Source organism: Eucyclogobius newberryi, unplaced genomic scaffold (genome assembly GCF_026437365.1).
Source record: "Eucyclogobius newberryi isolate DKJ021-1_F unplaced genomic scaffold, fEucNew1.0.hap1 SCAF_15, whole genome shotgun sequence".
NCBI lineage: Eukaryota > Metazoa > Chordata > Actinopteri > Gobiiformes > Gobiidae > Eucyclogobius > Eucyclogobius newberryi.
Genome location: NW_027315779.1, coordinates 32,823,738 through 32,848,753, shown reverse-complemented (window position 1 = coordinate 32,848,753; position 25,016 = coordinate 32,823,738). Strand labels below are relative to the sequence as shown.

The 25,016-nt window shown below is 46.5% G+C and overlaps 2 protein-coding genes across 2 annotated transcripts in view; one reads left to right on the top strand and one right to left on the bottom strand.

Moving 5' to 3' along the window:
• The first annotated feature begins 1,022 nt into the window (after positions 1 to 1,022).
• On the top strand, positions 1,023 to 22,021 carry bckdk (branched chain ketoacid dehydrogenase kinase). Its single transcript, XM_072446978.1, has 11 exons — positions 1,023 to 1,378; positions 3,152 to 3,220; positions 7,220 to 7,330; positions 8,575 to 8,622; positions 14,925 to 15,044; positions 15,276 to 15,374; positions 16,008 to 16,081; positions 17,245 to 17,373; positions 17,449 to 17,538; positions 19,320 to 19,475; positions 21,402 to 22,021. The coding sequence occupies exons 1-11, from the start codon at positions 1,130 to 1,132 to the stop codon at positions 21,544 to 21,546; spliced, it is 1,290 nt and encodes a 429-aa protein (XP_072303079.1). The 5' UTR covers positions 1,023 to 1,129; the 3' UTR covers positions 21,547 to 22,021.
• Positions 22,022 to 23,302: 1,281 nt separating this feature from the next.
• Positions 23,303 to 25,016, bottom strand: part of LOC140361236 (G protein-activated inward rectifier potassium channel 2-like) — a 6,222-nt gene continuing 4,508 nt past the window's right edge. The window contains exon 2 of the mRNA XM_072446977.1: positions 23,303 to 23,838. Within this exon, the coding sequence (XP_072303078.1) occupies positions 23,480 to 23,838 (359 nt within the window). The 3' untranslated portion in view covers positions 23,303 to 23,479. The remainder of the gene's footprint in view (positions 23,839 to 25,016) is intronic.

The following is a 25,016-nucleotide window of genomic DNA, read 5'->3' as shown; positions in this document are numbered from 1 at the left end:
GAACGCCTCGGGATCCCCCCGGAGGAGATGTCTGGGGAGGGGGAAGTCTGGGAGTCCCTGCTTAGACTGCTGCCCCTGCGACACGGCCCCGGATAAAGCGGAAGAAGGTGGATGGATTTGTTCACAATTATTAATGTCATTATTCAACTCCAAAGACGTGATTGTTGTCAATGGAATGTTTTTAACCATGTTTAAGAGTTAAATCTCCCTTAAAGAGACGTTCTATCTGAGGTCATGACCTCTGACCCCAGGACACTTTCAATCTACAGGAAACATGCGGCATCTGCTTTTTCCGAGTGTGGATTTACATTCATCTCCAGAGTCCAGACCAAAGCAGAGCACAGAGGAGCCACAGAGGAGCCACAGAGGAGCCACAGAGGAGCCACACAGGAGCCACACAGGAGCCACAGAGGAGCTCATAGAGGAGCCACAGAGGATCCACAGAGGAGCTCATAGAGGAGCCACAGAGGAGCTCATAGAGGAGCCACAGAGGAGCCACGGAGGAGCCACGGAGGAGCCACAGAGGAGCCACACAGGAGCTCACGGAGGAGCCACAGAGGAGCCACAGAGGAGCCACAGATCAGCTCACAGAGGAGCCACAGAGGAGCTCACGGAGGAGCTCATAGAGGAGCCACAGAGGAGCCACAGAGGAGCCACACAGGATCTCATGGAGGAGCCACGGAGGAGCCACACAGGATCTCATGGAGGAGCCACGGAGGAGCCACACAGGAGCTCATGGAGGAGCCACGGAGGAGCTAATGGAGGAGCCACACAGGAGCTCACGGAGGCTCACGGAGGAGCCACACAGGAGCTCATAGAGGAGCCACAGAGGAGGTCACGGAGGAGCCACAGAGGAGCCACAGATCAGCTCACAGAGGAGCCATACAGGAGCCACAGAGGAGGTCACGGAGGAGCCACAGAGGAGCTCATGGAGGAGCTCAGCTGATGCTACCCGCCCCCCCGCGCCTGATTGGCTCAGCACCGAGCCCGTTCCTCTCCCCGCCCCGGTGGCCAGTGCGTACAAAGCCCTTTCTGTCCCGCTCCCCCGGTGCTACTGTATCATGAGTGCTTTTGTGCTCGCTCTGGCCTGGACGGCCCGCTGCTAGTGTCCGGTCCCCGAGCTCTGCAGATGCACCGCGCGGGCTTTGTGGCTGTAGCTGCGGAGATGCTGAACGGCCCCTGTCGCAGGGCCGTCCCGGGCCTGGGAAGGCTTCTGCTGGTTCCCGTCACCAGCCCTGTGCCTAGGATGACCTGTTTGGGGCCCCGCAGGCTGCGCTCCACCTCCTCCATGCAGGGCCACACGGAGCTGGCCCGGGAGAGGTCCAAGACGGTCACATCCTTCTACAACCAGTCGGCCATTGACGTGTCTGCGGAGAAGGTGAGCTCAGCCCGGGCGCGGGCGTGTGCGTGTACGTGTGTGCGTGCGTGCGTGAGCGTGTGTGCGCGTGTGTGTGTGCGTGAGCGCGTGTGTGTGCGGGGTCACGGGCTGCAGCAGGTTGAAGCTAACAGCGCTGTAGCGCAATGTGCCTCAATAAGACTAGAGGGATCATTGCCATGGTAACCTCTAGCCCCCGACATCCAGTTTCAGCAGCCATGTTGTGAGTGTAAAATTCTACGTAAGAACAATAATAACATATGATTATTTAAACCCCCTTTAATCAATTAATTTGGCCCTGTTTTTACGTCGTTTTCTATTAGTTTTAAGTTCTTTTCCACTCACAAGATGGCCGCCGCCATTGCACGATCCCTCTAGCTTTATATAACACACGGTTTCACTGTGCTAGCGGCTAACGGCCCACAGACAACCCGGCCCGGGACAGGCACTGGGGTACACCGTGTACACGGTGTACCCTGTGTACACCGTGTACACCGTGTACACGGTGTACCCCAGTGCACCGTGTACACGGTGTAACACGGTGTACACAGGGTACACCGTGTACACGGGGTACACAGGGTACACGGGGTACACCGTGTGCACTGGGGTACACCGTGTACACGGTGTACCCCAGTGCACCGTGTACACGGTGTACACGGTGTACACAGGGTACACCGTGTACACGGGGTACACGGTGTACACGGTGTACACAGGGTACACCGTGTACACGGGGTACACCGTGTGTGCACTGGGGTACACAGGGTACACGGGAGGCTCCTTTATGACCCCAGCTCGTGTGGACAGTGTCCAGCTCGTGTGGACCGTGTCCAGCTCGTGTGGACCGTGTCCAGCTCGTGTGGACCGTGTCCAGCTCGTGTGGACATGACTTTGCAGCGTTAGTGAAGTGAGAGTTGCATAAGACCGTGACCTCGACTCATTCCTCTGGACCAGGGCCAAGGGCCCAAGGGCGTTAGACAAGTCAAATGTGGGTCAAAAAAACAAATCCGTTCTAGAAGCGGCAGTGGAAGCACAGGCAGGTCAAAGGTCAAAGGTGAGTTCAGTGGAGAGATTCTAATTGGACACAGAAAATATAAAAATATAAAAATCCTGGTGGTTTTGTCAAATATACACGTGAGTGACGTCAGAGCCTGTTGACCAGCTGCATATGACGTCATGTTGATGCATTATTATGTTTGATTTACAGGTGTATTCAATATATTTGTTTATACTATTATACATTTTGTGATTCTCAAATACAATTTTGAGTCTTGAAAATTGTATTTTTCAATCTTCACTTTTTGTTTTAAAGACATTAATTTGATCTAATGTCAGTTCATCATTGTAAACAATGTACTGTCGACTTCTTTTTGCCTCGTTTCAGAATTGGGTTCATTTGCCGAATTGAAATGCTTTAAATGTACAATGTACTAGATATATAAGTCATTACTTAATTCAAATTATATAATGCATTGATTAAATGTGCAATGAATTAATTAATGTACAAAATAATACATTTATGTTATTATATAATTAATTAGTTAATTATTACATGGTGGTGCAGCCGCCCGGCCCCGCCCTGCTGTTCTGCCTCTGCTTTGGGCATGTTTGTGTTTCTCTGGTCCAGTTTGTGCCGTGATTGACTGTTTTAGTCCATTTTACACATTTTGAAGCCTTTGTATTGTTGTTTTCTTGTTGTTTGCTTGTTTACTAAGTGGATGTTCCTCAAACAGATTCTTTCCGTAGTAGGACATTGATGTGAATCTTTTGTATGTCCAGGCATCCGTGCGGTTGACGTTGGCCACACTGCTGTACTCGGGGAAGTCTCCAGATGGACATCACATCCTGGTAAGTAGTGCTGCTGTCCCACAATGCACTTGTCCCGGGAGGGAGGAGGAGGGGCGTCTGGGATTTAAAGGGGCCCTCTGTATTGTCTTGGAACAAAAGTAATGTTCCCGCTTTACAATGGAGGTGTGAGGATCACGGATCAGTTTAAAACATACTGCACATCCATAATATTTGTGAAGTGTATAATTAACACTATAAAAATAGTTGTATTAAACTATTAAAAGCAGCAGGTAGCATACTGTATCTTCTGGTCCAGTTACAAGACAGGTCTGTGGAGAAGTGAGCCCAATAATTAAGGATACAGCTTTTCATATGGAGTGGATTTATTGGAATGTTGATGTTGCACAATAGGGCTTTAATTGATGTTGCACAATAGGGCTTTAATTGATGTTGCACAATCCTGCTAGGTTGGTCCAAACAACAAAAGTGAGTGTTTTTTACTCAGCATTTTGATGTTCTGCTCATGTAATATTAATGTTCCAAGTCTTATTAAAGGTGTGGAGGCTCAGCAAAATTTCGAATGATTCTCTTCATTGTCGGGGTCGCTGTGGCCCTAATGTGGCCCTCTGCTTCAAAATGTGGCCCTCTGTGAAAACAGTTTGAACTCCCCTGGCTTGAGGTGATTTGTTTCATGCTTGAACGTTTCTTTGCTGAACACATGTGACATTCATTCTTTTTGAAAACTCAATTGGTAGATTTTCAACCCCTGTGTTACTGCTGTTCAGTGGCGGCTGGTGATGCAAAATATAGGGGGCGCTATTTGACATGATGTGTTTTTTGTTGTTGTTTTTTTAATGTTCAAATTAGAATATTTAACATTGACTATATATACTAATACTATATAAAAACTGAATTAATTAAGTAAACACACTTTATTTCCACTTTTGGTAATGATAATACAATGACTTAGGGATCATCTCAAAATTGGTTGAAGCTGAAAAGGACCACGTTTTTTTTAGTCTCTCTCTGGAGAAGCTTTGAACTCTCTCTTTGACACCGTCGACCATCATATCCTGTTAAACAGACTGAGGGACCTGATTGGACGATCAGGGTCAGTTCTTCATTGGTTTTCCTCATATTTATCCGGTCGGAGCTTTAGTGTCGCTGCAAACCAAATGATGTCTGACTCAGCTGATCTGTTGTGTGGAGTTCCTCAGGGCTCCGTTTTGGGTCCCGTCCTATTTCTGCTTTATATAATTCCCCTGGGAATGATCTTTAAAGAGTTTAGTGATGTGTCCTACCACCTGTTCATGACGATATTCAGCTGTATTGCTCTTTTAAACCTTCTGAGATCCAGAAGCTGAACTCCTTGGTCAGTTGTTTAGTGCAAATAAAACAATGGCTGAGTCAAAACTCGTTGCAGCTAAATGCTGACAAAACAGAAACTCTGATTATTGCCCCTGATGATGCCATTCCAGGGATAAACCAGTACTTGGGTGATTTAGGTCAGACTGCTAAACCAAGTCTTAGAAACTTGGGTGTTGTCTTTGACAAAGACATGTCTTTAGAGCACCACTCCAAGCTGTTGACGAGGAACTGTTTCTTTCAGTTGAGGAAAATCTCTAAACTCAGGAAAATGGTGTCTCAAAATGACCTGGAAGTTATAATTCATGCTTTTGTGTCTCACGTTTAGACTATTGTAATAGTTTGCTTTCCTGTTTTAAACAAGAAGGAACTCTCTCGTCTGCAGCTGGTCCAGAACTCTGCAGCGAGGATCTTAACTCGAAGAAGAGCCCACATTTCACCCTCAGAGCCCTTCACTGGAGCCGGTCTCCATGGAAACAGTTTAAGATTCTAGTTCTGACTTTTAGAGCTTTAAATGACAGGTCCCTCTGTACATCAGCGATCTGATCACACCGTACACCCCCCTCTTGCTCACTGAGGTCCTTGGATCAGAAACTGTTGGTTCCTCGCACCCGTTTTGGGACCAGAGGAGACAGTTCCTTCCAGACTGTTCCAGACTCTGGAACGATCTTCCGCTCTCCCTACGGTCACTGGACTCAGTTGTTGCTTTTAAGGCTGGTGTGTGTGTGACGTGGTGTGTGTGTGACGTGGTGTGTGTGTGACGTGGTGTGTGTGTGACGTGGTGTGTGTGTGACGTGGTGTGTGTGTGACGTGGTGTGTGTGTGACGTGGTGTGTGTGTGTGTGTGTGTGTGACGTGGTGTGTGTGTGTGTGTGTGACGTGTGTGTGTGTGTGACGTGGTGTGTGTGTGACGTGGTGTGTGTGTGTGTGACGTGGTGTGTGTGTGACGTGGTGTGTGTGACGTGGTGTGTGTGTGTGTGACGTGGTGTGTGTGTGTGTGACGTGGTGTGTGTGTGTGACGTGGTGTGTGTGTGTGACGTGGTGTGTGTGTGACGTGGTGTGTGTGTGTGACGTGGTGTGTGTGTGTGTGTGACGTGGTGTGTGTGTGACGTTGTGTGTGTGTGTGTGTGTGACGTTGTGTGTGTGTGTGTGTGACGTTGTGTGTGACGTGTGTGTGGGTGTGTGTGTGTGACGTGGCGTGTGTGTGCGACGTGGCGTGTGTGTGCGACGTGGCGTGTGTGTGCGACGTGGCGTGTGTGTGCGACGTGGCGTGTGTGTGCGACGTGGCGTGTGTGTGCGACGTGGCGTGTGTGTGCGACGTGGCGTGTGTGCGACGTGGCGTGTGTGCGACGTGGCGTGTGTGCGACGTGGCGTGTGTGTGCGACGTGGCGTGTGTGCGCGACGTGGTGTCGTGTGTGACGTGGTGTCGTGTGTGTGTGACGGCGTGTGTGTGACGTGGTTTGTGTGTGACGTGGTGTCGTGTGTGTCGTGTGTGTGTGTGTGTCGTGTGTGTGTGTGTGTCGTGTGTGTGTGTGTGACGCGTGTGTGTGTGACGCGTGTGTGCGTGCGCGTGCGTGTGTGTGTGTGTGCGCGCGTGAGAGAGAGAGAGACACGTCATGTCGGTCTAAAGCTCTGAGAGTTTTAGCATTTCAAAACAATGACTGCCACAACGATGGATTGAAGTTTCAAAGCAACAAAAAAACAAAATGTAGGACAAACCCCCCCAGTCTTTTTCAGCTTCAACCTATTTTGAGATGATCCCTTAGAGGCAGATACCATTTGTGAGAAAGTATATTTGACATAACATTACATTTTACACTTTATGAAAATATCAGATTGTAAAGAGCAAAACTGTAACTTATTGTGCAGAGTAACATTACTACATGAAGAGAATATAAAAACACAAACAATTGTTGGTATTTCATAAAACAGATTCTAAGTGGCGTTAGTTACCCAGAACTACATGTGTAACAATTTACATTTTTATATTTAATCATCATAGACATTATTGCAATATAGAAAGTTGTTCTTAGACATGTCATTTATAACATTCTTTCATAGGTTTTCTAATAACCAAAGCATATTTTTATGAACAGAAGTTAAGTGATACTTAATGCTCAGCGTTAGCCTTATCCAGGTAATAAACTAAACACTTCTCTGGTGTGTTTGTAGTCACGGTAACGGAGCACTGAGTTTGACACGTCACACGTCTCCATCACATGTCTCGGCTCGATATGAAATCAGCCGCTTTCACTTCATCATGAATAGTTTTTTTTTTCTTTTTCACTGCAGCAAACAGTCGAGCAGCTCGTTCTGACGTAACTTTTGTACAGTCTGTAGATGTGTGTATATTATTTATTTTACACATTTAAATAACAAGTCTGAACAAATTATATTGTTTTCAGACACAAAAAATGGCCATACTTGGCTGATTGACAGCTGCTCTTACTGTTGTTACTGTTGTTATTGTGTAGACTAAATCAAGAATGAGACGACCTCACCACACTAGAAGAGCTAAACGTGCTTGAGCGATGAGCGGCTGCTTCAGCACATTTCCTTTACCATCAGAGTCAAAGGACTTTATTGCCATTGTGAGGGACAGAACTCACAAACTAGGAACTAGCTTTGGCGATATACCAACCGCACACCATTGTTTTTACGTCTGATCAGACTTTATCTGTTGTGTGTGTTCCAGAGCAGTGCCAAGTATCTGCACAAAGAGCTGCCTGTCAGGATCGCCCACCGCATCAAGGGTTTCCGCAGCCTGCCCTTCATCATCGGCTGCAATCCCACCATTCTGCAAGTGGTAAGGGCTCATCCAGGGAGTGTGTCTGCACAATGTTTCAAGCTTCCATACATGGGGAACATATGTTGTTACTGTTTGGCATTGGAAAAATACTAATTTTTTTCAGTGAATTTGCATAATGAAACTGAAAAAATGCAAATGACTGCTGTTTAATGTTGTCAAACGTATCAAAAATGTGATACTAAGGCTGCCCCAAATAAATTGTCTGTTTGCTGTAACCCGACCCAACATTTTTCAAGTGGGTCGGACGGTAGGTAAATTCTTATTTTTTTTTTACTTTGAAGGCAAAAAAAAGATCCAAATTTTGCCATTTTTTGACTCTGAGTGACCACCAGGGGTCAGGCTTCAACAGTCCCGGGGTCGGGCTTCAACAGTCCCGGGGTCGGGCTTCAACAGTCCCGGGGTCGGGCTTCAACAGTCCCGGGGTCGGGCTTCCAACAGTCCAGGGGTCAAATTTAAATCGAGTCACACCGTGATAGAGAGTGACATGTACTATGGACTATCAGTGGCGCCGGTAGAGTAAAGGTAACATCATGTCCGTTTGGCGCGTTGTGTGTTGTTACAGAAGCAGGTGGAGGCCCGAATATGAAGACGCATTTGCGTTGCGCAATAAGTCATCAGTCCTTTGGGATGTAAGATAGGCTTTTCAGCGCGATAAAAATATTCGACAAGGTGGTTTAGGAAAGACCGGTCGTGAGTCGGCGAAATAATTGAAAAATAAAAGATTTTGACGTTTTTTCAACAAAATGCTGATATTTTTTTTTCAGTTGGCTAGTTTTATACCGGGTCGGCCGGGTTACGACATAACAGACATATTATTTTGCTCAGCCTAATGGACACTAAAATTAGTATAAAAAAGTCATTGAGCAGGTATCAATACAAAAATAACCTTTCATCAACAGTTTCGGAATTCTGTTGAGTTTGATCAGAACTAGACTAAAATGGTCAATAAAAGAAAACTATTTTATGTTGAAATTGTCTATTGTTTTTAACATGATCATCATATTAAAAATGGGATCGAGAATGGAGTATTTTTCTTATCGAAATCCACTTGTGTATTGTCTTTTGTCCGTCATTTTGAACACAATGATACGGTGCTTGGTCTACAGTCGTCCCAAGATCATATTTGGGCTTGTGCGTCTGACTCTGAAGCCCGGAGCCAGGAGCCATGCTCTGTGTTCAACTTTGACCCAGTTTGCTCCCTCTGCAGGCCTCTCACCCTGTTGTGTTGTGTGTGTTTTCAGCATGAACTGTTCATCCGAGCTTACCACATGCTCAGCGACTTCCCTCAGGTGAGTGCAGACAAACACACACACGACTCTTCTTCTTCTGCAGCTCCTTGTGCACCAGTGTCGTGGTTTTGGTTCTCATTACAATGTTTAAAACACTTTCTCTCAGGAAACCTTGTTTGCTTGTTTCTTCTACTGATTTAGGAACTTTTTTTGATGCTTTCAAATGAGGGTTTATGTGACATATCTGCACTTTGATGTTGGTCTGATAGTTAAACCTCAACTAATGTGTTTTAAGATGCGTTATAACACATTTCTATTTTTTCATTTCTAATTTAAAAAAAAAACTATATAAAAACATTTCTTTCAAAAAATGGAAAATTGTTTTTTGAAATTTTAAAAAATGTTTTTTTAAATGTAATTCTGTTTTGAATGTTCCTTTTTTTTTTTAAATATTTGAACCTGGTTTAATAAATAAGGCCAAATAAATGGTGTGTTTCCGGTAACATAGAAAAAAAAATCTAGGTCGGAATTATTCTTTCTATTCTTTAATTTAATTAATATTTTCAAATCCTGTCACATGTTTTGCAGACAGTTTTCTTTCCTCAGAAGTGAGCGCTTCACATTGAAGTTATTGCTGCAGATATTGAATCAAATAGTTCTCTCCATCTAAACCAGAGGAAAAGAGCCATGAGCAGACGACTTTTGAGTCATTACCACTCTGTTGCGGTCGCGCCGTGGCCCCCACGCCGTGGCCCCCGCGCCGTGGCCCGCTCTGTCGCCCTGAGCGTGTGTTCCATGAGCTGTAGAGCCCCTCGTTGCTTGTAAGTGCCAGTCGTACTTCGTACGTCTCGTTGACCACATGGATCACTTGCTCAGGCTTTGCAGCGTCGGTGTCGGACGACCTCTTCTTACAATGTCTAACTTTTCTTAAAGTTCGTCTTGAGAAAGGCGTTATAATTATATCCTCGACCAAATCGATTTCTTTTCCTCCTTCCACCATTGTGGGTCGAAAAAACTGCTTAGTAGAACAGGATTAAAGTGTCTGTCACATCCAGTTTCCTCGTTCTGAGGTTCTGCATAGCCCCGCCCATAAAACCTGCTTCTCAATATTGGTGATCCAATTAAAAGACGTGCAGGTGCTGCACCTGCTGCTCCTGTGTAACTGCAGCAGACGTACAAGAGCAACTCTGAAGCTGATTGGTTGACATGCTGACCAAATATAACCATCTGCGCCGGTTTCTGGCGCAAACATAGATGCACCTGTAGCTAAAACAAAACCTATCAAAAGTACAGCAATTTTCATATATTACGATTCCTACAGCTTTTGGATTCGCTCTCACAATTTGACATTCTCGAAACATACGGCCGGTAAATATGCGATAAAATGTATAAGGTCTAATTTGACTGATTTCTCAGTGAATGAGTTCCATTTGTGAGAAAATACATTTGACATAAAATGACATTTTACACTTTATAAAATATCAGATTGTAAAGAGCAAACAATTTGACATAATTAGCTGACAGAAGGGGTATGGCCCCATCGCCCTTAATGGACCAGTCGCCCAGAACTCGTCCAGTTCTTTGAGAGGATTGGTACCAGGAGCAGGGCCCAAACATAGACTCGTAGCAAATGAGTGAAATCATGGTAGAAGTTACGAGTAGCTCCTGTAAAGTGAAATTAATTGTGAACCCAATCAAATGATTAAAAATATTAACAAAAATTAGAAAAAAATAGACGACACAAATTTACAAGAAAAACATTGAGGTGATATAGGATCAAAAAATATATATTTTGTAAAACATTGTACTCTTCATCACACCGAGGCAAACAGAGGGAGTTCTATATTGATCTCAAACCGAACGCTTTTGAATGTAAAGACAAAGATGGCAGATATGAACTGGTTAAATGAACTAAAGAAGTTTGTAAGACTCGTTGTAGAAAAGCTTCAGTCGTCTGGACACATTATGGGGCAGTATCAGCCCTGGTCATTCTGTTGCTAATGCAGTGCTCTGTGTTGAGGGAGTGGCCAGGTAACAAAGGCATTTCTCTGGCCCATTACAGGGCTGTGAGGGTAACAAAGAATATGGTTTCAAGTGAAATTCTACACAAACAAAAACAGGACAAGCTGTTTTCAGGAGGTTCGGCTCGGTGGGCAGGTCTTATTCTCCCAGGTCTCATACTAGAGCCTCAGATTGAGAATGACCCTTGGATGAGCGTCAAAAATAAATCAGAGGTTTTTACTTTAATAAATGTGTGCTGCAGGAGGTAGTGATGGCACTTTCTATACTACTATTATGGACCTGATACAGAGCGATTTAGAGGGAACCTTCATCTGCAGCAGGGATTGGAATCTTTGTGTTAAAGGCGTAATCGGCGATTTGAGAACGCAGGCAAAAGTGCGCATGCCACTCCCCCGTGCGCATGCCACTCCCCCGTGCGCATGCCACTCCCCCACATGCCACTCCCCCACATGCCACTCCCCCACATGCCACTCCCCCACATGCCACTCCCCCGTGCACATGCCACTCCCCCGTGTGGACTGATACAACACACACGTTTGTTTGTTTATTAGCGCGACGGATCACATCACATCTCTCGTCTCCCGTAGATTTCCGTCTCTTCTGCGTCAGCTCGAACTGTCTTTCTCCGTCTTCATTTTGCCCCGTACACTGAGGGAACTATTATGATAGATCAATGCGCATAGGCACGCGGAAACGTGGGGACGAGCCTGACGCGGCTGCAGGTGAGCGACAGGTGCGTTTTATGATTGATACTGTTATGGAAAAATAAGAATCTGGCCCTCTGCCTGGTTTCAATTTCGATTCAATTTATTTTTGTGACGCCCAAAGTCACAGCCTGACATCTACATGTCTGGACACAGGGCCACGCCCTCACACCAGAGCAATCAGCTGCTTTGTTCTTCAGAGCCGGTAAACTTCCTGCCTTCCCAATCGAATAAAAGGAACCACGGGTGTCCAGGACGAGCCTGTTCTCTAAGGTGTCGGCAGTCAAAATGTAAATGTAAACCCTGTATTCTCTGGTTGTCCTTTTGCCTGTGCCATTTGCATCTATGTCCTCTAAGACCTGCTTGTGAATTGTAAATGTGGAATGGTCATGTGACCATCTGTGATTTTTGGGAAGGGGACAGAGGTGGGACGGAGGACTTGGGAGACACACATTTTGGGAAGCAGGCAAGAGACAGACGCGTGGACTCGGCCTTCCATGAGAATGGCCGAGTCCACACGAGTTTTTTTCTGATTCAGCCACAAGATTAAACAGTTTACTTTTGAAACGAGACAACTTGCTTCTTTGTCTTATCGAGAGATTTTTGCCACTACAATACGTGGCAGGACAAATCGGCCGTCCACGACACGAGGAAATAAGACTCAGATTTGGGCCCAAAAAATCATCCATTCAACCTTTAAATAAACACACTTTGTAGGTTCAATTCCAGCCTGCTTAATGACTCTTTTTATTTAAGGAAATAATGTCAAACAACATTGAAACTGAGGAAAATGACACTGGTGAAACTTCCCCGCCCATAATATGGGCTGCAGCTAAAGCAGTTTTGAAATCGCTTTAGCTGTTCCTTTTGTTCCTTTTGGTGGCAAAAAAGAACCAAAGGGAGAAAAGTCTAATTGATCTTCAAGAAAAACTAAATCCTGGAGGTAAAACATGCCAAGAAGGGGAATCCTCACAAGGAATAGATAGGAAAATGCTCTTTACGAACACGGGTATTACAAAATAAACGAAAAACATTTTCTAAATTTGTAACTTGAAAAATTAAAAAACAAAGCGGAAAGAAGAATTTTAAAAAATATGAGACAGAGCCTGAACCGAACGAGACCAAATTCAATCATCATTTGAATCCTTCTATAAAAAACCTTTTTCTGAAGATGGATTGTTTTTCTTTTTTGGGCATCTGCAATTTGCCTGTTACAACAGAAGACCAAAATACAAACTTTAGGAGCTGAAATAACTATTGGAAATTCAAGGTTCAATCAAGAGACTAAAGAATGATATGGTGAGTGACTTTCTCCTCCGAACAAACACAACACACGACTTTTAATTAAAAAGATATTTCATCTCCAATACCTAAATCACAGACTGTGCCTCCATATAGACCCCTTTCTTTTCTGAATTTGGACTATCGTGTATATTCACCTCAATTATGTCCAAAAGAATGGAACAAATCCTCCCAAACTTAATCCACAATGATCAAACAGGATTTATGAACAGAAATGTAAGATAACATAAGAATCATATACAAAAGCAACAAAACCAAACTATAATAATTGGTGTGGAGGCCGATTAGTTTCAGCTCTGTTAGCTGTATTTATTTAAAGTGCAAATTTCAAATGGATAATAAATACAAATATTGGAGCTCTTTACAACGGTCCAACATCAAGAATTTAAATCAATGGTCACCTGACCGACTATTCTGGGAAGAGGGGTGAGACAGGGCTGTGCCTGGTCCCTCCCTCGTTTGATTTGGATTTGGAACCATTAGCCCAATATATTAGACAAAATCTTACAATTGATGGGATGGAACATAACATTGCCCATCATATTTGACCAAACCAGACATTTCCACACCCAATGTTACTTCAGAAAAAGTGTCTGGCTGTTCGAGTGGAATAAATCAATCTTAACCGTTTTTTTTTTTTTTTATGTTAAGTTTGGGCATTACAAACTTATGTATCCGGTTGACAACCCTTCAACCATCAAAAAGGAGAAAAGATAACACTTTATGTAAGCTCAAATCAGAGCGTTGCTGTTCTGGTGTGACCCATGAAATGTGATTGAACTGTGCACACATTCCCACCCTTTGTCAAACACACTTCCATTAATAGTTCCTTTCAATCAGACTCGTATTCACAGAGAAATGACTTCAATAAGGAAGTGACTCGGCAGAATACAAAGACACACGCAAAGCAAACATGTGATATACGACGACCTGACTCATGAGTCAAAATACACATGTACATTATTACTCTGGACCATATTTCTGTGGAAATATCTCATCTTACAATGTAACACTCTATAAGTACAAGCTCAGGAGCAGAACCGGAGGTGAAGACACAGAGAGGACAGAGGGGACAGGGGGGACAGCTCAGACGTGGTTGTTAAGCTTCAAAATGCTGCATGTTTTATTACAATCCCACTCAACTCCAACTCAACTGAGAAATGAGTCATTAGTCCCGCTGCACCGTGGACGCGCCTGCACCGCGAGGACACGGTTCAAAAGCATCACTACTCAATGCTAGTAGTCGGTGAGTCGGGTTAAGTGTCTTGCCCAAGGACACAACAGCAGTATTCACCTGAGGCAGCTGCAATCGCACCGCCAACCTGTGGATCTGACCGCTCTACCCAAGTGTAGTTTGTGTAAATATCTCATGTTACATCGCCTGTGGCTTATTGTCCGGTGCAGCTCGAATATGGACGAGTTCTATTTCTTAAATATCGTGTGGCTTTTATTCAGGAGCTACAGCCTGAAAAGTACAGTACACATTTTCAAATGAACTTTTCTTTAAAGGTGCCATAACATGCTTTTTTTCACGTTTCGTAGTCTAGCCTAAGTGTATAATTGATAATAATAAGGGTTGTGCAACACCCTTAACATAATAGTTAAGAAATATCACCCAGACCTTGGACCCCCTCACCAACCCGGAAATGCAAACGGCTTGGTTTGATATTCGCCCCCACCCTTGTGAAGAGCCATCTGGCTCCCCCTCCCAACCCGTGACGTAGTCTCAGAGGGCGTGTGTACCCCGGAGACGGTGGGGGTGTAAACAGAGGCAGAGGAGACAGCGTGGACACAGCCGCATGCGGAAAAAAAACACATTTTCTCCAACCAGGCATGTTGACGACAAATAACGAGCTGTGTCCGCGGCAGCAAACAAACAAAAGAAGTCATGTTTGCTAACTTAAATAGCCCCTTCCCCCCTCAGCGTGGAGCCGGGGGGAAAGGGGCGGGAGGCGGGATGGGGAGGGGGATGAAGAGGGGGGAGAGGGGGGAGGGGGAGGAGGGATGGTGACGCGTGCCTGCGCTTATGACGCGGTCTTGCCCCACCGCCCGTCAGTTTGGAGATTGGAGGAAAGGAGATAGTCTGTAATATAGCTAAACACTGCGGGAATCAATCAAAAAAACACTCTGGACATATATGAAGCACAAATAGCAATGTAAGAAGGTTAAAAGCTCTGAAAAGTCGATCTTGCATGTTATGGGACCTTTTAAGATCAAACTGAGCATAGAAAGTGATATATGTAACACACACGCTTTCTAAATAAGGTTCTCGGAGGTGCACGAGTCCAGGAGCCCGAGTCCAGGAGCCGTTTGTAATGTCCTGTGTGTGTTTAGATCACAGACCAGGAAGCAGAGACCCGCTTCTGCAAACTGGTGCAGCAGCTGCTCGACGACCACAAGGACGTGGTGACCATGCTGGCCCAGGGCTTCAGAGAGAGCCGCAAGCACATTCAGGTGAGGGCCCCCGAGCACGTTCAGGTGAGGGCCCCCGAGCACGTTCAGGTGAGGGCCCCCGAGCACGTTCAGGTGAGGGCCCCCGAGCACGTCTAGGCCAAGCTTCTGGGGCCAGTGATCGTCACCTTGAGCTTGCTGTGACCCTTCATATTGACTCTGGACTAACGCTGCAGTGAGTGACCGTGTCGGGCTTAAACGGTCAGAGTGTGAATGACGTGTTCTTGTGCTCAGGACGAGGCGATCGTCCGCAGCTTTCTGGACACGACGCTGTGTTCACGGCTGGGCATCCGGATGCTGGCCACTCACCACCTGGCATTCCACGAGGACAACGTACGTCTCTGCTGCTTCTCTGCTGCTTCTCTGCTCACAGACGTGATTTAGTAGAGCGGTCAGACTTCAGTCGTTTATTCAATTCAGCGGTCGATGTTTTAAGCCGGGTGCATGATTTTGTCTGTCTGCGATGAAAGATTAGTAATCGTGGTGACAATCTTAAGAGTCGTAGCTCAAAATCATGTGTCCTGGGTCTCAGTGGGACGGGGACAATCAGGTGTCTGATATTTTGGAATATTGGTCACACAAACGTGTGACAACCGCACATCTTATTAGAGGAACAAATCATGTAGTGGACATTCGGCTTTCCTCAATGTTCTTTTTTGGGGACTAATCTTTATTTTGATGAGGATTTTGATGGAAAACAGGCATGTAGTGAGGTAGTGGAAGACACTTGCATCTTCACCACGTCACTAAACCTGCGTGAACCTACCTTAATACTCCTTTTTACAGTTTTCTACGACTTTTCCCTCTAAATAGTTGTTTTTGCGTAAACTTCATGTGATTATAGTGATGTGATGCAAACTGGGTTCAGATGCATGTTCAGGTGATAGATACTGAAAGCTTTTGAGACCTTTTGCCAGTTTGATGGTCAAGCACAGCCCTAGAACGTCCTCTGCTCTTCCTTTCCAGTCTGACTTTGTGGGCATCATCTGCAGACGTCTCTCCCCCAAAAGGATCATCGAGAAGTGGGTGGACTTTGCCCGGTGAGTGCAGCTCAGATTGCGCGTGCTTGTGTGCGCCTATTCTCATGTTTGTCTCTGTAGAGTAGGTCAGAGGTCAGCTGATAACGCTAATGTTCGACACCTGAGCGCCCGATAGGTCTTATCAATGGTGTTTACCCTCCGCAGCCTTATCGCCCGACCTTCTGGGAGCACTCGCTGTAAATCTGGTCAAACACGAGCTTGTACAGAACAGGCTCTGAAAATCTTAGACTTCTGCTTCAGGAAAGAGTTCAGCTACAGCAGGCTTTCTCAAATGGGGTGCAGCGCGAGTGCAGGGGGGTGCTGCGGCGCGAGTGCAGGGGGGTGCTGCGGCGCGAGTGCAGGGGGGTGCTGCGGCGCGAGTGCAGGGGGGTGCTGCGGCGCGAGTGCAGGGGGGTGCTGCGGCGCGAGTGCAGGGGGGTGCTGCGGCGCGAGTGCAGGGGGGTGCTGCGGCGCGAGTGCAGGGGGGTGCTGCGGCGCGAGTGCAGGGGGGTGCTGCGGCGCGAGTGCAGGGGGGTGCTGCGGCGCGAGTGCAGGGGTGCAAGTTCAGAGTGAAATGGGGGTGAGGGAGAAAGGAGGACATGCAATGGTCAGAGCCAGCCGGGATTTGAACTCCCGACACTGTGGCCGGCATTGGAGTCTGGCATATGTGCTGCTGCTTTAAGCACCGGGCAGCACTGGGGGAGATTGCAAAGTTTTTTAAATGGTTAAGTAAAATACTTGATCACTTCACTCTGCTTTATTATCAGGCTGCCACAGCTCACGCTCACTTTTTGAAGTCATGAACATTCAGAAAGAACTAAGGAATCTCCTCCAGCTCACCCACAGCGCCCCCTTGTGACACAACAGGGATAAAAGGGGAACAGGCAAAACTTGAAAACGTAACAATGGTTCAATAGTAGAGCAAAATAATCATTTCTCACAAAACTCTGACTTGATCTTGTGCTAAAGCGTCGTATTTCCTCTGATGCTAACTTGTATGTCGAGCCTTAGCAACAAGGAGCTAGCAAAGCGCGTTAGCAACAGCTGTTTCCTGTTTATGGCCGCACGGCACTCGCTTTGTCAAGAGCCACAATCTGATATTTCCAGCTCATAATGCGTCTGGTGTGTGTGTCTGTGTGTGTCTGTGTGTCTCTGTGTGTCTCTGTGTGTGTCTGTACTTGCAGGCGTCTGTGTGAGCATCAGTACGGGAACTCTCCCCGAGTGCGCATCAACGGGCACGTGGCGGCGCGCTTCCCCTTCATCCCTCTGCCACTGGACTACATCCTGCCAGAGCTGCTCAAGAACGCCATGAGGTTTGTGCGAGCTGCGTCCTCTTGTCTCCAGCTCAGAACAGACTGTACATGTGTCTCATGAGGGCGTGTCCACAGGGCCACGATGGAGAGTCATCTGGATACTCCGTACAACGTCCCTGATGTGGTGGTGACCATCGCAAACAACAACTTTGACTTTGTAATCAGGTGAGAGCTGGAGGGAGTGGTCCTGGTGAGAGGTGGAGGGAGTGGTCCTGGTGAGAGGTGGAGGGAGTGGTCCTGGTGAGAGGTGGAGGGAGTGGTCCTGGTGAGAGGTGGAGGGAGTGGTCCTGGTGAGAGGTGGAGGGAGTGGTCCTGGTGAGAGGTGGAGGGAGTGGTCCTGGTGAGAGGTGGAGGGAGTGGTCCTGGTGAGAGGTGGAGGGAGTGGTCCTGGTGAGAGGTGGAGGGAGTGGTCCTGGAGGGAGTGGTCCTGGTGGTCCTGGTACAGAGCAGCTCCATCACAGGAGCAGAACTGAGGCTTTCAACTGCACCAGGTCAAAAACAGACGGGAAATATTAGACGACAAGCTACATAAGGCCAAGACCCTCACGTTACGATACATATCCCGATACATTTTTGAAAAAAGGATGTTAAAAATGTACCAAATGGCTCATGTTTTTACTGATGAAATTTCATGGTTACTTATTTATAAATGCATTCTGCTCTAATAACTTCATACATCCAACTGATCCAAATAGAAATATATGGAACAAATTCTAGTAAAATATTACATGTTTCATGGTCTGAACAGCTGCAGGAGCATCTTCTGCACAGATCAGCTTCTGATCAGGTCCAGCTCCTCCTCACCTCCAGAGGAGCTTCTGATCAGGTCCAGCTCCTCCTCACCTCCAGAGGAGCTTCTGATCAGGTCCAGCTCCTCCTCACCTCCAGATCAGCTTCTGATCAGGTCCAGCTCCTCCTCACCTCCAGAGGAGCTTCTGATCAGGTCCAGCTCCTCCTCACCTCCAGAGGAGCTTCTGATCAGGTCCAGCTCCTCCTCACCTCCAGAGGAGCTTCTGATCAGGTCCAGCTCCTCCTCACCTCCAGATCAGCTTCTGATCAGGTCCAGCTCCTCCTCACCTCCAGAGGAGCTTCTGATCAGGTCCAGCTCCTCCTCACCTCCAGAGGAGCTTCTGATCAGGTCCAGCTCCTCCTCACCTCCAGAGGAGCTTCTGATCAGGTCCAGCTCCTCCTCACCTCCAGAGGAGCTTCTGATCAGGTCCAGCTCCTCCTCACCTCCAGAGGAGCTTCTGATCAGGTCCAGCTCCTCCTCACCTCCAGAGGAGCAGCACAAACAGCAGATCAAAAGAACTATTCCACCTCGTTTAAAGGTTTTAATCCTACGGCTTTTTAAAAAAAGAAAAAATCTATTGATTTTTTCCTTTTATTAAAAAAATATCGATACTGTGACTCGATTTGGCAATATATCGTCACAGACTCATATCGATATTTTGAACACAGCCCTAAAACTACAGCCCTCCAAAGAGCACGTGCTAAAGTGTTTGTGCTGCAGAGACAGAACATGTGAACACCACAGTTAAAATTGTTCATGAAGATATGCAAAATTGGAAGTTTCTCATTTAAAGTACAATATGCTACAAACTTTAAATTTAGCGTATGTCGTTATTTCTGCACTTTTTTGTCAAATTTGACAGACATTTCACATTTGTTTGATAATTAAACCTGAGCTAACGCATCATTTTAGTTGGTTTGACATACCGTACTAACGCCTGAATATCGTTATGAGGATCATGTAAAACATCCGTACCGAGCATGTCATGTACATATCTACATGTGTTTGCTAAAAGTGGTTATATGCAAGATCGCTGCTTTTAAGAACAGTTAAAGCCTCAAAGTTTTAGTGCTATTGCTAAATGTGCTAAAGCAGTTGAACTCTCACACATCATCAGTTCTTTGAGCTGCTGTAGACAAGTGTGTGTTGTCCACAGGATCTCTGACCGTGGAGGAGGCATTCCACACCACATTCTGGACAAAGTCATGGATTACCACTTCAGCACGGCCGAGGAGAGCGCTCAGGACCCCCGCATGAACAACATCTTCAACAACATCACCAACAGCGGCAACCAGTCCGGACCCATGCACGGGTAAGTGGCCCTCACAGAACCCATTTCAGAAAACCAATGAGCTTTTAAATAAATGTAATCCTCCAAAAACACAAACGTGCCGGGTTTAATCAGAGGGACATGTGCAAAAGAAATCTTACATGATCACATTTGAGCACCGATCATTCATTTCATCAGGTTTTGACATTTAAAAGATGGCGAATACCTGACTTTCGGTACGGTACAGACTATGTCAGTATTGCACATGTGTATGTCAGTGTTTGTTGTAGAGTCTGACAGCAGCAGAAGGACAGAGTGTGAAACGTCTCCTTCACACAGCGAGGGTGGATCAGTCACTAAAGCTGCTCTCCAGAGAGGACAGAGTGTCCTGCAGGGGACACTCTGTCCTGCAGGGGACACTCTGTCCTGCAGGGGACACTCTGTCCTGCAGGGGACACTCTATCCTGCAGGGGACACTCTATCCTGCAGGGGACACTATCCTGCAGGGGACAGAGTGTCCTGCAGGGGGTGAGACTCATGCATAGATGTGAGTTTAGCCAGGACCCTTCTGTCCCCCACCTCCTGCACCGAGTCCAGAGGACAGCCCAGGACGGAGCTTTGTCCAGCTTCTTCCTCTCCCTCTCTGTGATGACCACACCTACAGGAGCTGATGCACCACAGAGTCAGAGAAGGTCTTCAGGAGCGGCCCTGTCAGGAGCGGCCCTGTCAGGAGCGGCCCTGTCAGGAGCGGCCCTGTCAGGAGCGGCCCTGTCAGGAGCGGCCCTGTCAGGAGCGGCCCTGTCACTCCAAAAGACCTGAGTCTCCTCAGGAGGTGGAGTCCACTCTGGCTCAATGTCCCGTCCCTGGATGTTCTCTGGTGAGGGGGGCGTGGCCTCTGCGGAAATCCACCACCATCTCCTTGGTCTTTCCCGCGTTGATGAGGAGGTGGTTCCACAAAGTCCTGCTCCAGTCCTCTGTCCTCCTCATCATCGTCGTCCGTGATGAGTCCCATGATGGCAGAGTGGTCAAAGTTAAAGGAGACCTCCAGGCAAGAAGGGCGAACCCTCCCGAGATTCTCCAACAACCAGCAAAGTCTGTCTGAGAAATCAATCAACCTTTTATTTATAGAGCCCTTTACAACACTAAAGTGACCAAAGTACTTCCAATAAAATCAAGGCAATGCAAAACATAAAACAAAATAAAAAAACTGTACAAAATAAAGTGTCATTACATTACATAGTGTTAAACGTCTTTAAAAAGGTTAAAGTCTGTGACAGCGACAGAGAAAGCTCGATCTCATGAGTCCGGCTCTGGGGACGTCCAGTAAAAGCTGACTTGTTGACCTTTAGAGTCCTGAGAGTCCTGAGAGTCCTGCTTGTGTCACGAGCAGACAGGAGCTCAGCCAGATGAGGAGGGGTCGGGCCATTTAGAGCTTTAAAAACAAAACATTTTAAAATCAATTCTAAAAAAAGAAACAGGAAGTCAATGGAGAGTAAAAAGAACCAGGATTCTGAGGCTTCTCACATCCAGCAACTCATAACACCAGCAGAAGTGCTCCTCAGAAAAAAACCTTCTGCTCCTCCTGCTCGTCCTGCTCGTCCTGCTCCTTCTGCTCGTCCTGCTCCTCCTGCTCGTCCTGCTCCTTCTGCTCGTCCTGCTCCTTCTGCTCGTCCTGCTCCTTCTGCTCGTCCTGCTCCTTCTGCTCCTTCTGCTCGTCCTGCTCCTTCTGCTCGTCCTGCTCCTTCTGCTCGTCCTGCTCCTTCTGCTCGTCCTGCTCCTTCTGCTCGTCCTGCTCCTTCTGCTCGTCCTGCTCCTTCTGCTCGTCCTGCTCCTTCTGCTCGTCCTGCTCCTTCTGCTCGTCCTGCTCCTTCTGCTCGTCCTGCTCCTTCTGCTCCTTCTGCTCGTGCACAGAGCGCTGCTGCTGTAGTTGCTGTACATCCATTGTTTGATTCCCTGTGTGTCCGGCAGGTTCGGCTTCGGGCTGCCCACCTCCAGGGCCTACGCAGAGTACCTGGGCGGCTCTCTGTCCATCCAGTCCATGCAGGGCATCGGGACGGACGTGTACCTGCGCCTGCGCCACATCGACGGCAAAGGAGAGAGCTTCAGAGTGTAGCCTCAGGCCGCTCACTGTGGGATCCCCATCTGTTACTGCCTTGGACTGATTATGAGCTATGTTAGCTGTTGTTTTGTGTTTTGTACCTTTTGGCATGTACTCTTGTTTTTAAAGTGTAGGAGACGTCTTCTCGTGGACAAAGTGCATGTCTCTGGAGCCGTGCTGCTTCTGTCTGGAGGAACCTGCCACGTGCCTCAGGCCATGATCTGAACATTTGAACATTGATCCACTCCACTGGTCTAAGGGCCCAGAACCAGCAGAACCGGGCTCCAGAGGGGCCCCGAGCCTGACCGATGCCACGTTGACGCCCTCAGTGTTTCGTGGTCAGGGTGTCTCAGGGTGATGGGCCCCGGCCACTGCCTTATCACCTCTGCCTCCATTTTCTGCTCATTTTCCTGTCCTTATGTTGCCATTACTAAATCACATATAGCATTTTATTGTACATTTTGCAGAATAGTAATAATAACGACTTGCCAGAAGATTGGCTCTAGTTTTGTGATCATTTCTGATACATTTACAACTGAATGAAGAGAGTTTAGACCTTTGGGAGAATATGTTAAAAATGTGTTCTTAAAATGGTTCAAATAACTAGATAAAAGGGATAAGCAGGAGGCCCCGCCCGCTGTACAGGGCTTACTCAGAGTAGGACAAATATCCCAGTTTTGAGAATGACTTGACTGAGGGTCAAAGGTGTTTTATGTAAACTGTATAACGCCACATTCATGATGAGCTCATGTAGTTCAACTGGAGACCCTCTGGTTGGTGGGTAAACAAAAGTCGCCCTCGTTCTTACTATCCTTCCTTTGACATTTATTTATCATGGGATATAAAGTCATATGTGCGTTATTCATATTTTGAAATCTATTTTTAAAATAAGACAGTGAATATATTAAATGAAAGAAATGGACAAAGGAAAGACTTGCACTGTTTCTGCAGCAGAAGTGTGGGACTGTGGCGCCCTCTGCTGGTGCTCAGGGTGACTGCAGTGGAACAAAAGGATGCATAAACACTCAGTTTATTGGTTTATTGTAGCTGATAAAAAGAGGTTGTGGAGGGAAATTGAAGCGAAGGCCCCGGCTGTGCAAAAGTGTTTAAAGGGTCAGTGTGGGAGCAACTTCAGGATGACTGCACTGGACCAATCAAAGAACACGTTCATTTGTGAATATGCTCATAATGGCACTATTCTTCACTATTTACACAAGTGAACACAAACTAACACACGTTATTGAATACATGCTTGTATATTAGTGAAAAAAAACAATGATGTAAGGCAGGGAAAGTACAGAACTAACCTAAAGCAACTGTCAAATATTCACGATACAAACCAAACCGTTATGTACAAAAATACCTGTCAATGCCCTGTGTATTCTCATAACAAAAATAATCTCACTCGTGTGTGTGTGTGTGCGCGCGTGTGCGCGCGTGTGCGTGTGCGCCCTCTAATACTAACAATCTCAATCACTGAGGGTTTGGACCCGACAGGAGCCCTCAGGACTCTGTGGGACCTGGCAGGAGCCCTCAGGACTCTGTGGGACCTGGCAGGAGCCCTCAGGACTCTGTGGGACTTGGCAGGAGCCCTCAGGACTCTGTGGGACTTGGCAGGAGCAGGGGCCACAGTGTAGGACCCCCTTTTCATTCATGAGAGACTGTAAGCTGGCTGACCAGGACGGTGCCTCAGATGTGGGGTTCACCACTTCTCACAGGTTTCGCTTGCTCACATTGAGTTGAAAGAACTGTTTCTGACTGTACATTGTGTTTGGAGGTGTCAGGACACTCACTTGTGCACTTTAGATGCTGTGTCAGAACTTTAAAGGGCTTAAGTGATGTAAGTGATGCTGTTTCATGTGTGCTTGAAGGTGGGCTCCCAACACACTCTAGTGTGGTTCTGCTCAGAGGCCTGCAGGGGGCGCAGTTGGGGCAGACACAGGGTCTGCTACACTTTGGACTCACTCTCCATTTTGGAGATGTCTCCGTTGCGCTCCGTCTGGCTCTTGTCCTGGGTTTGGGGCTCGCTTTGAGGCTCAGGGGAGCTCTCCTCAGGGTCCCGGGACTCATCCAGGCCTTGCTGGCTCAGTTTACTGGCCAGGGACCAGGTGAGGGGCAGGCGGGCGCGGTTATTCAGCTCGGCCAGCTCTTTGGCGCTGCAGCTTGGCGTGTTGGTCTCGTAGATGTTGTGGAAACTGTTGTAGTCCACTTCATAGAAGCCGTCCTCCAGTGTGAGCACCGGAGTGAAGCGATATCCCCATTTGATCTCACTGCTCACGTACGAGCTGCGCGCCTGGCACGTCATCCCTGCAACACACACACGTGATGATAAAACACACATGATGATAACACACATGATGATAACACACATGATAACACACGTGATGATAAAACACACATGATGATAACACACATGATGATAACACACATGATAACACACGTGATGATAACACACACATGATGATAACACACATGATGATAACACACATGATAACACACGTGATGATAACACACACGTGATGATAAAACACACACATGATGATAACACACACATGATGATAACACACATGATGATAACACACATGATGATAACACACACGTGATGATAAAACACACACATGATGATAACACACACATGATGATAACACACATGATGATAACACACATGATGATAACACACACATGATGATAACACACATGATGATAACACACATGATGATAACACACATGATAACACACGTGATGATAACACACACATGATGATAACACACGTGATGATAACACACATGATAACACACGTGATGATAACACACACATGATGATAACACACATGATGATAACACACATGATAACACACGTGATGATAACACACACATGATGATAACACACATGATGATAACACACGTGATGATAACACACATGATAACACACGTGATGATAACACACACATGATGATAACACACATGATGATAACACACATGATGATAACACACGTGATGATAACACACGTGATGATAACACACACGTGATGATAAAACACACACATGATGATAACACACACATGATGATAACACACATGATAACACACATGATGATAACACACATGATAACACACGTGATGATAACACACACATGATGATAACACACATGATGATAACACACATGATAACACACGTGAAGATAACACACACATGATGATAACACACATGATGATAACACACATGATGATAACACACACATGATGATAACACACATGATAACACACGTGATGATAACACACACACGTGATGATAAAACACACACATGATGATAACACACATGATAACACACGTGATAACACACGTGATGATAACACACACATGATGATAACACACGTGATGATAACACACGTGATGATAACACACACATGATGATAACACACATGATGATAACACACATGATGATAACACACGTGATGATAACACACACATGATGATAACACACAT

Bases quoted from the DNA above. Each gene is read 5' to 3' on its own strand.
- bckdk (XM_072446978.1), top strand. From the start codon at position 1,130: ATGCACCGCGCGGGCTTTGTGGCTGTAGCTGCGGAGATGCTGAACGGC. The intron at 3,221-7,219 runs GTAAGTAGTGCT...TGTGTGTTCCAG, and splicing joins CAGATGGACATCACATCCTG to AGCAGTGCCAAGTATCTGCA. The intron at 16,082-17,244 runs GTGAGTGCAGCT...CTGTACTTGCAG, and splicing joins AAGTGGGTGGACTTTGCCCG to GCGTCTGTGTGAGCATCAGT.